The sequence below is a fragment of the Otolemur garnettii genome, unplaced genomic scaffold (assembly GCF_000181295.1).
Source record: "Otolemur garnettii isolate 467f Iridium unplaced genomic scaffold, OtoGar3 scaffold00142, whole genome shotgun sequence".
In the NCBI taxonomy this organism is placed as follows: domain Eukaryota; kingdom Metazoa; phylum Chordata; class Mammalia; order Primates; family Galagidae; genus Otolemur; species Otolemur garnettii.
In genome coordinates this window covers 2,433,487-2,449,447 of record NW_003852537.1, presented here as the reverse complement: position 1 = coordinate 2,449,447, position 15,961 = coordinate 2,433,487, and the positions used below count along the sequence as shown (strand labels likewise).

General features: G+C 47.8%; 1 protein-coding gene across 1 annotated transcript; it reads left to right on the top strand.

The window, feature by feature from the left end:
- Positions 1-6,427: 6,427 nt before the first annotated feature.
- Positions 6,428-15,658, top strand: NPTX2 (neuronal pentraxin 2). The gene is made up of 5 exons (XM_003798890.3): positions 6,428-6,853; positions 8,459-8,675; positions 12,784-13,028; positions 14,283-14,462; positions 15,300-15,658. The coding sequence occupies exons 1-5, from the start codon at positions 6,428-6,430 to the stop codon at positions 15,525-15,527; spliced, it is 1,296 nt and encodes a 431-aa protein (XP_003798938.1). The 3' UTR covers positions 15,528-15,658.
- The last annotated feature ends 303 nt before the right edge of the window (positions 15,659-15,961 follow it).

Sequence of the window (15,961 nt, the reverse complement as noted above, 5' to 3'; positions counted from 1 at the left end):
CCTTAGGTGTATGTGGCTGGCGCCTTAGCCACTTGAGCCACAGGCGCCGAGCCAACCTTCCTTTCTTTTGCCCTCTCTTCTGGATACCCAGAACTTCCATTCTACCATGCCCTCCACTATCCTTTTCTAGGGCTAATTTAGTTCTCAACTTCTTCATGAAAATGTTCCCTACCATTCTCACACAGTAACTTTTTCATACAAAGTTGCAAATTGGATTGGTTATGCTGAACAAAACCTTCTGTTTCTTTCCCTTATCACTATTCCAGTTGTGCACAAAGACATGCAACAGATATGTACTGAAAGAGGGAAGTGCATAAGACCTAGACGTTGCTCTTAAGGAGCCCACAGTCCACTCAAGAAGATAATTATAACACAGGGCTTAAAGTAGTAAAACAAACTACCATTCTTTATTGTTATTTCAGACTGAGCAAAATCAGGTAAACTCAGGTGAACAAAACCATGAAGGATGAATTGGATTTATAGTTCTAGAAATGGGGGGAAGGTCATTCCAGATGTAGGAAACCTGAGTCCCAAATCCAAAGCTTAAAAATTGTGAGTTGTGTGTGAAGAGTATCAGTTCACTTTGATTGAAATGAAGAGTAGATTAAAGGATATAATGGCAAATGTATAGGAAGTTGGGAGGGAGATGACAGAAATGAGTTACAAATCTCCACAGGGAAATTCTGAAGGGTTCTGAGTAGGGGAACACAATGCTTTAGCACTGTACTTGAGGAAACTGACCTAGCAATAGAACGTAAAAGCTGAAATAGAAATAATAGAGTTGGAAAGCTTAGTCAGGAGGCCATTGTATGTTTAGGACCTCAAGTTTATGAGGTTGTAGTAGTGATAATGCAGTAGATATACTGTAAAAATAGAATAGGATCAGAATTTGAATGAGTTTGGGGAATGAAGGAGACACAGATGACTCCAAAGTTTTGAATCTGAATGACTTGGAAAGTATTAATTATGTCATTAATAAAAAATAGGGAAGACAAGAGGAAGATAGGAGGGAAGAGAGCAATAAATTTAGTTGGTGACATTGAATTAGAAGTGCTGGTAGTTTATCCTTGAGATGTCCAACATGCAACTAGTTTTTTATGTTCTGGAGCTTGGCACATATTAAGGACAGAGTCTGCTATGGTTTGAATATGTCTCCCAAAAGTTCCTGTGTTGGAAACTTAATCCACAAAGCAATAGTACTGGGAGATGGGCCTAATAAGGGGGAACAGGGTCATTCTGAATGGATTAATGTAGTTGTGGTAGAAGTGGCCAGTCGTCACTAGCGCAGACTGTTGTAAAAGCCCAGCTCCGGGTGCTTTCTCTCATGCAGGTGCCCTCTGTCTCGTGTGCTTGCTTCCACCTCTGCCATGGGATGACCCCTGCCGGACGCCAGCACCGTGCTCTGAGACTTCTTTACTTCCAAATAAACTTTAAAAAAAAAAAAAAAGAATTAGTCTGTGGTATTCTGTTATAACAACATGAAATGGACTAAGATAGAGTCATTAACGAAACTTAAAAGCATAAAACTGCTGGTAACAAGTATAAGTGAGAGAAGGGACAGAGCTATGGACAGTTAATTGTTGGACATGTGTGTTGACAAGACAGGCAATGAAAGAAGATCCAGGGAAGAAGAAAGAAGAAAAATGTTCAGAAATCTAAGAAAAAAACCAGAAAAATACCAATATCATAGAAACAAACAATGGAAAGTTTTTAATTAACAAAGGACTTAGCCATGTTCAATGTTTCAATAAATTCCAAGAGAATATGAAGAGTCATTGGAATTAATGGCAAATTGTTGATTTTTAAGAAAGCTGTTTTTAAAGAAGAATTTAGTCATTTTAATGGGTTCATGAGTATGTTGGGGAGTGATACAGAACAAAGGGCCCTTCCTGGGAATCAGAAGGCCTGAGGTCCAGCTTGACTGTGCAGTAGAGTAGCCATATGACCTCTTTTCAAATTATTCTGGAGCTCTTTTTCTTTGGGGAGGAAATCTTTCTTTAAAAAAGTTTTTAACTGACACGTAATAATTGTACATATTTATAGGACACAGTGATACTTCAACGCACATATACAATGTATAATGATGAAATCAAGGTAATTAGTATATCCATTACCTAAAACATTTCCTGGTACTGGGAATTCACAATCTTTTAGCTATTTAAAAATATACAATAAATTATTGTTAACTGTTGTCACTAGACAATATTGTACTGCTTGAAATCAGAGGATGCCGCCAAAAGCCTTTAGGGTTTGCTGAAATCATATGAGTAATATTAATACCCATTTCCCTCAAATATCCAGCCACAAGTGATCATATACTTATACAGGGGAAGTCTCTGAAAACTCAGTATCTCATATCACATGCTCCCAAAATTAAGCCAGAAATATGCTTTTCAATAAGAACCCAGATGCACTGAAGAAAGAACATTTGCTTTATCAGGGAGGGGGGCACTTATTTCTATTTTGTTCTCATAGCAGTAAAAACTCAGAATCACTTAAATGTTAAATATTATAAATCTTTAGTTGGGTCCGGGCACACAGTCTAGTGATATACTCTAAATGGTGGTGTAAAATAGTTCACTTTGACTGAATCTTCTGAGTACAGTTCAAAGTGAACTGCTTTATCTTGGGGGGTGGGGAGGAATATAGAAATGTGAGATATCAGTAAGTTTTCCTGAACTTCTTACCCCTTGTCAAGGAGGTTAGCCTGTTCTTTCTCAAATATTCTTGCCTTATTTAATCCTAAATGACATGTATCAAATAAAGGCACAACTTAAACTTCGTTTTAAAAAGGTTGTATATAATTCACCTCTAAGTTCAGTGGGGAAAAAAGTGAAGAAAAAGACAGCTAGCATCTATTGTGCACCAGCTATATGCCAAACATTTTCACATACGTTACCTCACTCAAGCCTGACAACAATATTATGTAGTAAATTTAGCTTTGATTTTAGATATAAGAAAACTGAGGCTTAGAGAGGTTAAGCCACTCTCTCAAGGCCAAATTGCAAGTTATAAAACTGAGACTGAAATGAGAACTGACTCCAAAGCTCACGCTCTTTCCATTCTACCATACAGTTCAATCTAGTGGAAAATCCACTCTTGAAAGCGTCTTAGCATTTTACATATAACAGGGTATTAGCCAGGATCTGCTGGAGCCTCTAAATTCTGTTTTATCTGCACTGAACCTCACACACACCCCCTGCTGTTATTTCCCCTTCCGATTGAAATTCAGCACCGAGGACAGTTCCTGAGTCATGTTTGCAGGAAGCTGTCCTTGGATTCTGTTACTGAGCTAACACTCCCATTCTGCACTTCCCAAGTGGCACTGAGAAAGAGAGGAGGAAATGTAAGAAAGTATAAGATGGGATCCTCTGACACCATGGTGGAAATTAGCACATTTCCCAGAAGACCAAGATAAAAATGCATGTGAGAAGAACAAGGGAACCAAACAGATGGGGCAATAAAATGGAGGCGGAATGAGCTCATCAGGATTCCCAGCACACAGTTTAAGTCCATACTGGGCTCTCAGCTGACCTGGGACCAGCAGACATAGTGAATGAGTGGGTGGTTACTATGCAGCAGCATCGGCTACACTAAAAGCTTAGGTGGAGCTGATTCACTGCTGCTGCAGATCTGCACGACTTTTCAAGTGGAGGAAAAATCTGTGGGCCCTGGTCTCTGCCACTCACATAAGTGTCCTCATGAGTCATATATGCAGGATCGTTCAGGTAGACAAGGTTGTTGGGCTGTGAGTAAATAGAGGATTTCTTGTTGTTGAGAGCAGGTTTTAATCACAGCTACAAGCATCTCCTTGTGTGAAGGTTCACCTGCTGTATCACGTAACCACCCTGCCTTCCCACACTCACCCTTGACTACAGGTGGTTCATAACGCACAGAGCAAAAATTAGGTTCTAAAACGATCCTCACTTTGAACAATTATTCCTTCTTTTCCAAACTGCCAAGCTCTTGAGTATAGTCAGAAGTGCTTTGGAAGAGTCTAGTCTAACCCCCTTATCTTATAGGCAAGGAAACTAAAGTCTAGAGAGGAGAAATGACTGGCCTAGTCAGAGACCTAGTGACAGAGTTGGTGCTAGGACTCAGACCTCGTTACTAAGACAACAGACTTTTCACTGTGTCAGGAAGATAAAATAAAACCCCAAATACCACATACTCTGTTTACTAAGACCTCTGATTATACTGCCTCCCAAGAAAATAACATCTCAATGCCTGAGTCGTTCTATCTGAACTTTGGTATTTTTTCTAATTATCTCTCATGTTGGAATCTCTTTTAAGAAATTTAAAAGTAATTATTTGTCTATTTTTATTCCTGTAAATCACTTTCCTTGTTCAGGAGGAAATTTGAATTCTGGAAATACACCTGAAATACACTTTTGTTTAATTATTAAAGGAACAAGCTCTGTTTCAAATAGCTGCAAGTATCAATGTATCAGTCTGTGTCAAGAAAGGATGTATGGAACAATATAGGAACAATAATACTCTATTGTTTCATCCAATTAAGATCTACCTAGGTCAAACCTATGAGTGAAAATTGAAAAGTCACATCCTTATCCTAATAATCTCCAACTGTCTGGATTTGGTGCCTATGAGTCATCTAAAATGCAACATTGTATAAAGTACTTAGCAACATTGTTGCCTTCATTATTGCAATTTGTGTATAGGTATGCTTACTACCACTTTTAGGGTTTTCCAGGAGCTGAAAAATGATGTATGAAGAGTTAGTCTATTCAAGGACATATTTACAAGGTGGAACTGATAGCTCCTGTTGATGCAGACTAACAGAAGTTATGTTACTCACCCCCCATTTCCCACCCCACAGCTTTTCTACTAATGAATATTCTTACCTGAACCATCATTACTTCCATTGTTCTCTGCTTTGGGTACCACGTAGACCAGGTTTTTTATTTCTTATTTTTATCCATGAAGTGATTCACATGAATAAAACTTTTCTGTGATTTAGCAACACTGTCCTTGAAAACCCCACGACTATTTACATAACAGAAGCTATTGTTTGAAGTGTAAAGCAGGTCAGAATTTGGTTTCTAGAGATTAATCACTGCAGTCTATTTTATATTATCATAATAATTTCATTTATTTTGATACAATTTGTTTTCAGAACCAAACTCAGCTTCTGTGCACAAATGACAAATCCATTTGTTTCTAGTATAATGGATAATATGATTAATGACCTTGCAACAGGATTTCTTAAAAACAGAGAGAGGAAAAAAATAAAGATCTCCATTAATAATGTGCAGTAAACCACTTCAGTCTGTAGCTATGCATCAAAATCACTCTGGACTTGTGTGTAAGCCACAGACAGACAAGATTTTGAAACAAATTCGCTCCTTCATTTTGAGGTTTCTATACATATTTGTTCTGTCTCCAAGAATCTGAGACCAGAGATCTCAAATTGGGAAAATGGACATTGTGGCCCTTGTTTACGGGAGGGGACACTGTTTTACTACGTAGCAGCAGAGATCACTCCAGGCGAATGAACTTCATCAAGCTCAGGTCTTGCTGAATAAGGTCACAGATGGAGGGCTGTCACTGGACACACGTGAGAGCTCTGCGTGTGGCTTCGTGACTACGGCCCCAGTAGGCATCCAGCGCCCGTCCCGGTCCCGGTCCCAGCAGCCAGAATTCCCTCTGAGCGTCCTCGGGAGCGGCGCGGGCGGGAGCAGGAACCCTCCGGAGGCGGCCGTCGTGCGGCTCCTTCCCGCTTCTAGAGGGAGGAGGCGGGGCCCTGACGGAGAGGCCCACGCCTGCCGCGGGGGTGGCTCGCGAAGGCGGCCCGGGATCGACTCCCGCCGGGGCTCCTCTTTGTGGAGCGGGTCTGACACCCGCTCAGAGCGACGGGGACGCACAGCGAGGCCCAGCGCCGCGCCGGAAGCCCGCAGCCTCCGGGGGGCGCCGGAGCATTGGGGGTTCATGGATTCTTTTCAGCCCGGGACGCCCGCGTCCTCGGCGGGCTCGAGGGACGCATGGACACGGCAGACCCAGGCTTCCGAGGGCTCCTCGGGTCCTTTGGGACCTCAATCCTCCCTCCCAGGGGGCCCCGGAACCTGGCACTTGCGTCCTAAGCTCCAGCCCACGCGCCAGCCAGGCTGCCCAGCGCACGGTGAGAAGCGCCCCCGCCCCGCCCTCCGCATGACGCGCACCCGGCCAGGCCAATCAGAGATCGCGGCGGGCGCCCCACTCGCCGCCCCCCCCATCAAACCCTAGCTTAAGACAGGGAGCGCGAGCCTGGCCAGAACGCCGCGCGGTGCGGAGGGTGCGGCTACGCGACGACAGTTGGCGCCGGCTCAGCGCTCCACGAGACCGGCCGCTGCCAGTTACCAAGGCGCCATCCGGCGCTCGCCCCGACGGCGGCCCTGGCCGCGGATGCTGAAGTGAACGCGGCGGCACCGGGATGCTGGCGCTGCTGGCCGCCGGCTTGGCGCTCGCCGTAGTTGCCGGGGCCCAGGACAGCCCGGTGCCCAGCAGCCACTTAGTGTGCACCGCTCTGCCCCCGGAGGCAGTTCGCACTGGCTGCCCGCTGCCCGCGATGCCCATGCAGGGCGGCGCGGTGAGCCCCGAGGAGGAGCTGCGGGCCGCGGTGCTGCAGCTGCGGGAGACCGTCGTGCAGCAGAAGGAGACTCTAGGCTCGCAGCGCGAGGCCATCCGCGAACTCACGGGCAAGCTGGCTCACTGCGAGGGGCTAGCTAGCGGCAAGGCGCGGGGCTCGGGGGCCACGGGCAAGAACACTATGGGCGACCTGCCGCGGCACTCCGGCCACGTCGTGGACCAGCTTAGCCGTTCGCTGCAGACTCTTAAGGACCGCCTGGAGAGCCTCGAGGTAGCGGCGCGAGGGGGCAGCACGGCGGGAACTGAAGGAGAGAACGCAGGGGTCGGGTGACTGGGGGCTGGGGTGGGTCTCGTTTGTCCCGTGGGCAAGCTGGGCTTGCGGTTAAAAGGAGGAGTCTCGATCCTGCTCGAGAACTTCCCCGTATCACATACCCCTTTCACCCCCTTGTTATAAGAAAAGGTTTAAATACCACTCCTCCCCACCTCCCTCGCTCGAGGACTGCCCCTGAGCTCGCTGTGCATTTCCCGAGATTGCGGCCGGCGAACTCAGACGGCCTAGCCGGGCGCAAAATACCTGGGACCAGGCGGCCTCTTTCCTCCTCTTGCAAATCTTCAAATCTCCCCGAGCAGGGAACCGCTCCAGCCGGCGGTGCAGGGTGCTGAGAGGCCGCCGCGGGAGGTCAGCTGCCCTGGGCATCTGCTGTTTCCTTTTATAAACTGGGTCGGGTTAGACCTTAGGGGATGGAGGCCTGGGGCGTGGTGGGCGGGAGGCGAGCGCTGCCAGATCACTGGCGACCCTAGAACTCACATTAGCGGAAATCTCATGTTAACTTCAAAGATGCCTCTGTCTGCAAGTTGGACTATTTTAAGGTGCCCTTCCAGATTGCTTTGCGGGGAGGGGACCTTATTCTGTTCTCTCTGGGAAGATGTGTGCAGTTTGGAACTTTGAGAAGGAAATCTTCAATTGATTTTCATCTTTACTCTTTTTAAGAAGTGTGGACATTTCTGTTAATAGCGTTAATGAAAATACTTATTAGCAAAACTAGGTTTAAATTACAGGTGGTAATTATTGCAAAATGATTTGAGGGCTTTATTTGGCACAATGGCTAAATACAGTATTTGCAGCATCTGTATATTCCAGATTCATTATGATTGTTAACAGCTAACATTTCTGAGTACTAAATATGTCAGGCGTATTATTTAATATTTTAACCTTTGCAACAATGAAGGGCATGAGGCAGGTCCACTTTGAAGGGAAGGGTGAATAGCTTGCAAGGACTGATGGCTGGGCAGCTGCAGGCTGCCTCTAGAGCTGCGTGATGGTAGGAAGTGAGGCTTCAGAAACAGCATTAAAACTAGATTTCCAGAATTGCAAATAATGTTTTATATCTGTCGTTTTCCAGTAATATCTCTACAAACATAGCTATTTGCTTACCTTTGTGCCATCCGGGAACTTGGGGGCTGTATACATTTCTACAAGATAGCTCATCAGCTTTGTGTCCTAGCTGTGATTTGGTCTTTACCCAACATAGAATTCTAGATGTTGGTTAAGATTTTGACTTTTTTTTTTTTTAGTAAGAGGAGAAAAAACAGCTTTTTGAGAAGGGAAAATGAGATTCACAAGTTTCAAATATTGCAGCAAAGTAATTCTTGTCTGACTTTGAAATCCTTTCCCGTACACTCACACACAGCATCAGTGAAAGGCTCACCTCCCTCCTTGTGCAGCTGGCACAATTCAGTGCTTGCCTTTGGGAAGCTTCTCCCTGTGGGTCAGTCATGCGGCCAGTGGTGGGTTGGTAGGGTGTGGCCAGGAACCTTGGGGGCTACATTTCAGTTTCTTTTCAACTCCCTCTGTGTCTCCCCTTCTGAATTAAAGCACCAGCTCCACGGGAACTTGTCAAATGCAGGGCTGCCAAGTGATTTCCGGGAGGTGCTTCAGCGGCGGCTTGGGGAGCTGGAGAGGCAGCTGCTGCGCAAGGTGGCAGAGCTGGAGGATGAGAAGTCCCTGCTCCACAACGAGACCTCTGCTTACCGGCAGAAGACTGAGAGCACCCTGAATGCGCTGCTGCAGAGGGTGACGGAGCTGGAGCGTGGTGCGTGCTTGCTTGTTTCTGTCTGGGAGTGGTCTGATTTTCACTCCTTGCCACCAGACCCATGATTTCTGTGTGTGGACAGCAGTGAGTATGTTATAGCTTGGGATAACTCATGGATATTTGAGTGAATACTAAAGGTCACTGACAATGGTCATCTTAGGAATTAGCCCCCAACCCTACCGGCATTATCCATGGAAAAGCAAATGAACTCAGGACCAGCTTTTATAAACAACTTGATGTCTGACCTCCTGCCACCTGCCCACTCCAGTCCCTTCTTAACTAGTCTTTGCAGTAGATTCTGTGTATCTTTCTCTACTCTGCTCAGGCTATAGCGGGTAAGTTTCTCCCACAGAAGACGGAGAGAAGGCCGGTTATCAAGGGCCCTAGATAATTCCAATTGCATTATCAACCCCTGACTGCAAGGTGGCTTGTCTGTGAAGCTTTATGTTTGCTGGCAGTGGGTATAGGATTATAATTTTGTCAGGTGTGCTAACCTGACAAAGGTAGTTTCTAATTACTCAGTTTCATGAATCGATAGGAAAATGTCCAATAGCGGAATGCGAATGACATTTTTAGTGACCGTGGCTGAGGAGGGCCAGATGGAGAAGGGGATGGTGTTACTGTCCCATCTTTGTGTCCCAGTAGACACACATCACATATCCCCTTCATCTCTTTCCTGTTCTCTTCTTGGCTTACTCTAAGATCAGCTGTCATCATGGCATTGGCCACTTAGAGGCTGCCACTTTGTGAATTTTCCTCCCATTCCTGGCCTATTGATTTATAGCTGAAAGGGTCAGGAAGGACTTGGGCCCCACCAGCCTAACTCTGACACGCTTGCTCTTGATCCTTAGGCTTCACTGAAAGCACTCGGGGCTTGTCAGGCACAGAGGGGAGGCTCAGCCCTATAAGAGCAAAGGCCTGGCTAGCCACTGTGTAGAGTGTCAGAACCTGGACAGAGGCAGTTCAGCTTCTGCTGTCTGTTATGGGTCTGACCCCTCTCTAGGAACTCTGGAGTCCTTATGTCTGTTCCACCAGCTCAGCTCTGGGATGAGTGAGTCTTTGAGGAAAGTGGCCATTTGCTGACTGATTTGTCTTTTGGGAAATTCTAAATTTATATCTGTCCTGTTTGTGACAATTGTAAAAAAATATAAAAATGCCCAGGCCCTAAATATAGGAAAATACACCACATTCCTTAGACATATCCTGCCAAGCCCAGAGTAGAGAGACCTCAACCACATGGCAGGCAGGGAGGTTGGCGGGCCCCTGGTCTTTAGTCCATCATCCCCTGCCTGTTGTGGGCCAGATGCTTGCTGGTAAGTTCCACACTCTGTATGTTCTATAACCCCTGCCAGTCATCCCTGTGTGGTAGATACTAATTCAGATAAGAGACTAAAGTCAAAGAGCTAAGTGACACCTGTGTTCATGTGGCCCACAGATTACAGAGCTAGGGTGGAATTTCATGGTGACCCCAGATGAGTGACGGAGACTACAGCCTGGGGCCCAGCAGCCAGGTGCCTGAGCCCTGCATGTGGACATGCGAGCCACCCAGGCTTCAGGATGTTCATTTTTCTTTGTTACAAGACCTGATCATCTGTAAGGACCTCCAGAGTCCAGGCCAGCTGGCCAGGCACAGCCTGGCTTGGGATCAAAATAAATGTTGGCACTGAAAAGACCAAAGCAGCTTCTCTCCCAGCCCTAGGCTGCCCACCCCCTGCTCTGCCTTGTCTACCACCTGAAGTCTCTGATTTATTGGTCAGGCCTTGCAATTTCATAATTGGTTTTAATTAAGTTTCTTCTGAATCTCCAAGCTATTTTATTTAAATAAAGGGCATCAGCTTTCAGGATACAGGCCCCTTCCTCTGCCCTTCAGCTTTCTCTGATCTAATTAAACCTATCTGTTGTCACTGAGCTAACAACATTACCAGCACTGGGTTTTGTGAAATTGGCAAGCCTGCCCACCTGCAAGCACAGTAGCCATTTCTCCTTATTAGACAGTGACACCTCAATTAAGAACATGGTCATTTGCCACTTGAAAATTAAGTGCTAGCAGCTACATGTAACAGAAAGAAGGACTTCCAGCCCCTGCCCTGTCATTCACTAGCTGTGTGACATTGAGTAAGTCACCTCATCTCTCTAGGCTACCATGTCTCAGCTGTGTAACCTGAGAACTTGGGGGATGAGACCTGTCTGGTTCCTTCTCAGTTTTGTTTCAGCCTAAAGAGGGGCCAGTCCCAGCTTTTACTCTGACCGGGGCCCTTGGCTTACCAAGGTGACCAGTTCTTTCAGGTTTCACCTGGTGTTCAGCATCTCTGCAGCCTGTGGCAAGAGTTACTCTGCTTTAGGGCTTCAGGAAGAATCAGGTAAGACTATGCAATCAGCAGATACAAGTGCATACTACAGGTGAAGCCCAGATTCTAGCACTATGCGCTGCCCATTCCAGAGAGGCTGGAGATGTGATTCTGGGCCCTGCTGTGCTCCCCGCAAAAGTTCTCTTTAGATAGATATGAACTAGAACACCAAGAGCTTCTTGTTTATATTATTCACTCTGTTGGAAAATGGGTTTGGGAGATTTTAGTGGAGAAAGATTTGTCTGTTCTGGCTCTTATTCTGCAGAAGGGCTGAGAAAGGGACTGATTTAATTCCACAGTGGTACAGGTAGGTCAGCTCTGTCAACTCTGGAGACCCTACCTGCCTCTGCCAGCCACTGAGACTGGCTCTTATGGGTTCTAAATGCAGTAGAACCTTTTTAAGTTGACCACCCAAGACAAGAGGCTGTAACAAACTGGTCAACATACAGAGGTGGTCAACATAAGGAACTAGGCCTACTGTACTGATTCATACATGTGGTACATGTCTGGCCTATGAAAATCAGGTCAACTTAAGGAGAGGGCAGTGTAGGGAGGTAGTCAACTATGGAGGTTCTACTGTACTCTTACTTGTCAAATTTTGGAATCTGTGATACCTGGACAGTGGCCGTTTTTATTAAGTTAATTTTGAGCTTAAATCCAAGACTACTGATAATTACTTAAACCCATCTATGAGTTTGTTTGGGGGGATTTCAGTGCCATTTACATAGGAGCAGCTGAGTGGTGGTGGGGGGCTCTCAGCAATGCCAGAAAGGTCTGGAAAGGCCCAGGCTCAAGCCAAGTGTCTTAGCCTAGGTAGGGAGGCCATCTCTCTGCTTCTCCTGAGTTCTGAGCTACAGGAAATGGTCAATAAACTCAATCTTCTCTGGAGGAGGAAAGAGCAAATAGGAGCAAAGCAGTTGACATCAGGGATTTAGACTGAAAAGCCACTTCTGAGTTAAGCTGTAGCATCAAGACCTGAGCGCCTGCCTTCACCTTGGTGGTGGTAATTCTTTAGTGCGAAAGGTGACATGGACTCACTCCCTTGACAAATGCTTATGGATTGCCCATGTCCCTATGAGACTTTCTTCCTCGACACCTAAGTCCAGGGGTTGCAGACCTGCCCTTTCTAAAGAAGCTGAAGGGGCCCAAATTTCAAGGAAATATTTGTAGTAACAAGACATGGCAGAGAAAGGGTTTTCTTGCTTAATGGAATAAGAAAATTAAATCTACCTCTCCTCTGCCCCTTTTTCAAACTTCCTCGTCCTCAGATGTGACTATGAAAAGAGATAATGTTTATCAGAAGGGACCAGAGCTTTTTTCTCGTGGACTTCAGGAGTCTTCTTTTCCTAGAAGACAGAGCTAGATCCTGTGATATGCCCAGTGCACTGCCCACAAAGTGCTCCTTTCCCCCATTTCCTGGGCCTCTGTGGATCCCTGGCACTTGCTGTTGCCTCTGCATGCAGTTCTTTTCCAGGTTTTTGCAGGCCTTCCCTCCCTCCTCTGCCTTCCCACTCCCAGCACTGCCCAGAAGGGGTCACTGTCCAGCCTTCCCTCTCTCTGCTTCTCCCACCTGGACAGGTGAGGACTCTACCTTTTGTCCTGCTGTATTTTAGCCTTTGGTCAGTGGCTGGCATGGAGCTGGCACTTGGTCACTTGAGGGACTGCCTTTGAGAGGAGTCCAGGTGAGACAAGGCTCTGGGCTGTGCTGTGGGGGGTGGGGTCTGACACACTGCTCTGGCCTCTCTTCCTCCACCCCCCAGGGAATAGCGCCTTTAAATCGCCAGATGCCTTCAAAGTGTCCCTCCCGCTCCGCACAAATTACCTGTATGGCAAAATCAAGAAGACACTGCCCGAGCTGTACGCCTTCACCATCTGCCTGTGGCTGCGGTCTGGCGCCTCGCCTGGCATTGGCACCCCATTCTCATATGCGGTGCCGGGGCAGACCAACGAGATAGTGCTGATTGAGTGGGGCAACAACCCCATCGAGCTGCTCGTCAATGATAAGGTAAGGCCTGCTTGCACCCCATGAGTTCTGACAAATGCAGATAGTCATGAAACTGCCACCACAATGAAAATGTAAATGCTTCATCACCCCCCAGAACCCCCTCACACCTCTTCATGGTCCATACCTGCCCTGGCCTCAGCCTATGGGCACTGCCAATCTATCTTTTGGACCATGGTCTTGCTTGTCCTAAGCAAGTGTGCCTTCTCTGTAGACCTGGGGAGTCCTGGGGACCTCCCACAGCCCTGCTTCAGACTTCTATCCTGACATCAGGCTCAACAGAACAGAAAGAACCCCCTCAAGTCCTCCCAGCTGGGGCATTTGAGTGTCTATCCCAACTCCCTGGCACCCAGACTGGTCTTCACTCTGTCTTCACTGACCTGCCATGGGGGGAGTTTGTTTAAGAAATGCTAGTAGCAGTTATGATTTAATAAAAAATTAAAACAATCAATGTACAAAGTTATGATTTAATAAAAAATTAAAAAAAAAAAGAAATGCTAATAGCAACCACTTCCTTGAATCAGGGGTTAATTGCCTTAATAACACCTGGGGACACAGTAGTGCTAAGAGCCTTGTTTTCCTCCTGTTTGAACACCTGGTAAACATGTAATTCCTGGGAGGATAGCTTCTGGTTGCTAGGAGACCAGCAGTAACCACAGGGTGGTTTGTGGGAGCCTATGGAGAGTACTTATAGGAATGCTGGGGGACCTAGTCAGCTGGGTCCTTTCCCAAGTTCCACATATAGTCTGTATGCTCACTTTCCCCGCACATGGTCACTCACATACACTTGGAGGCTTCCAGGCCACAACACATAGGCCCCTGAGTGCCACTGTGGGGGACTGGGACTTTACCTGGGGAGTAAAGACTCTGGTTTGTTTGCTAAGGAGGTTAGCTCAGTAGAGCCCCAACTTCTTCAGGTTCTTTGGCATGGAGAGGTCAGGGGTAAGCACAGGAGGTTATCTCTCATGTCTGCTTGGTCCTCCTCCAAGCTGGGGACCAAGAGTGTCCAGTAACATCAGGACCACTCTGGGGTCAGGCACTTGTGCTGAGGCTGCCCCTTCCTCTTAAGGGCCTGTGTCGCATGCCAGGCAGCTGGGGTTGGGCTTGTCACTATCAGGGAAGGGAGGAATAGGAGGGGCTCCAGATGGTGGGAGGAGCAGTCGCACAGGACTGTGGGGCATTCTTCCTGCATCCTGCCCTGGGGGACGTGAAAGGGTGGGGCTGGGCAGGCCCTCACCTGCACACTGCTGCCCACAGGTTGCGCAGCTGCCTCTGTTTGTCAGTGATGGCAAGTGGCACCACATTTGTGTCACCTGGACGACACGGGACGGCATGTGGGAAGCTTTCCAGGATGGAGAGAAGCTTGGCACTGGGGATAACCTGGCCCCCTGGCACCCCATCAAGCCAGGGGGGGTGCTGATCCTCGGGCAGGAGCAGGTGGGTACAGGGTGGGTGCTCGCCTTGCCAGGGATGACAGAGGAGGAACACAAAATCAGGTCTGCAGGCCACTTCCTCCCCTGGCAGCCTGGCCCCTACTGGGGCCTGAGGGTGGGTGTGGGTATATGACCTGCATTGGCAGGAACTAGGTGGGTGTGGTGATTTAGACAGATTCCAAAATAAAATCAGACACAGAGGAGTAGGAATCCCCCTGGGGAGGGGGCGGAGGAGGGCATCTCTCAGGTGTCCCTGGGAATCTCTTGGCATGTCTGGCTTCTGTCTGATGTGGTACTAACTCAGGGTGTGCTATAAGGGGCACTTGGGTGAAGGAGTAGGGAGCTCGGCCCACGTGGGAGACAGGAGCAAAGAGTGAGAGCTCAGTGCTGCCCTCGAGAAACTCACCATCTAGGTGAGGGGAAGCCTGAGTTGGCGTCTGGTCTCAGGTAGATCAGCATTGATGGTTCAGTCTGCCTTTGAGAGTTGATGATGGAAATTGAGGGAATAGACATCAAGCACAGTGGGGGCTTCAAGTCTTGTCTGACCCTGGTGCACTGTCCTCCTCACTGTGGCTCCTGGGGACGGGCTAAGAGTCAGGAGACCTAGTTCTTGTCCTGGCTTTATTAGCCTTAGTTTCATGTATAAAAGGGAGTGACTGCAATAACATCATCCCCAGGCCTGACGTGCGCTAGAGCTTCAGAACTTGCAGAAGTTGGTGGTCTGGGTTGGGGGAGTCAGGGCAGTGCTCAGGTCCCCGCATGCCGCACTTGCCAGGAGGATGAGTAGATGTATCTGCTTGTGAACCTGCCCCGATGCAGATTTCTTCTTCTCTTTCCCCAGGACACCGTTGGGGGCAGATTCGATGCCACCCAAGCATTTGTGGGCGAGCTTAGCCAGTTCAACATATGGGATCGCATCCTTCGTGCACAGGAAATTGTCAACCTCGCCAACTGCTCCACGAACATGGCGGGCAACATCATCCCATGGGCAGACAGCAACGTCGACGTGTTCGGGGGGGCTTCCAAGTGGCCTGGGGAGACATGTGAGGAGCGTCTCCTTGACTTGTAGCCAGCTGCTCCTCTGTCTGGGTAGCCAGATAGGGGTGTCCCTGTGGAAGTTCAGGGCCACTGATCCCTACCCCTGCGTTAAACTGTGTGAAACCTCTTACCAGTGTGGGCTCAGGCCCTGAAGCCCACTCCTGGGGAATAATGTCTAAGACTGTGGCAGCATTTGTCACCAGCTTATTTGTTCCTTATGTAGGTTTTGTTGCTTTTGGGGGCAGCACCAGAATCTCCTGGGGGAGAAGCCCCAGACCACAAGTGGGCAAATATCTGACTTCCCGCTGCGGGTGGGATGGGTGACTGACAGTCAGCCCCTCTTCGAAACTCCCCTAAATGCTAGTGTGGCCCCAGCCCCTCCTTCCCTCTGGTATCCTTGGTGTCCCATGTGCACCTTCCATCTGTCCCCTTTAATGGATGTGCAGCTGTCCCACTAAAGTGTCC

Coding starts and splice junctions, on each gene's coding strand:
- NPTX2 (XM_003798890.3), top strand. CDS start 6,428: ATGCTGGCGCTGCTGGCCGCCGGCTTGGCGCTCGCCGTAGTTGCCGGG. Junction 6,854..8,458: donor ACCGCCTGGAGAGCCTCGAG/GTAGCGGCGCGA, acceptor TCTGAATTAAAG/CACCAGCTCCACGGGAACTT. Junction 13,029..14,282: donor AGCTGCTCGTCAATGATAAG/GTAAGGCCTGCT, acceptor TGCTGCCCACAG/GTTGCGCAGCTGCCTCTGTT.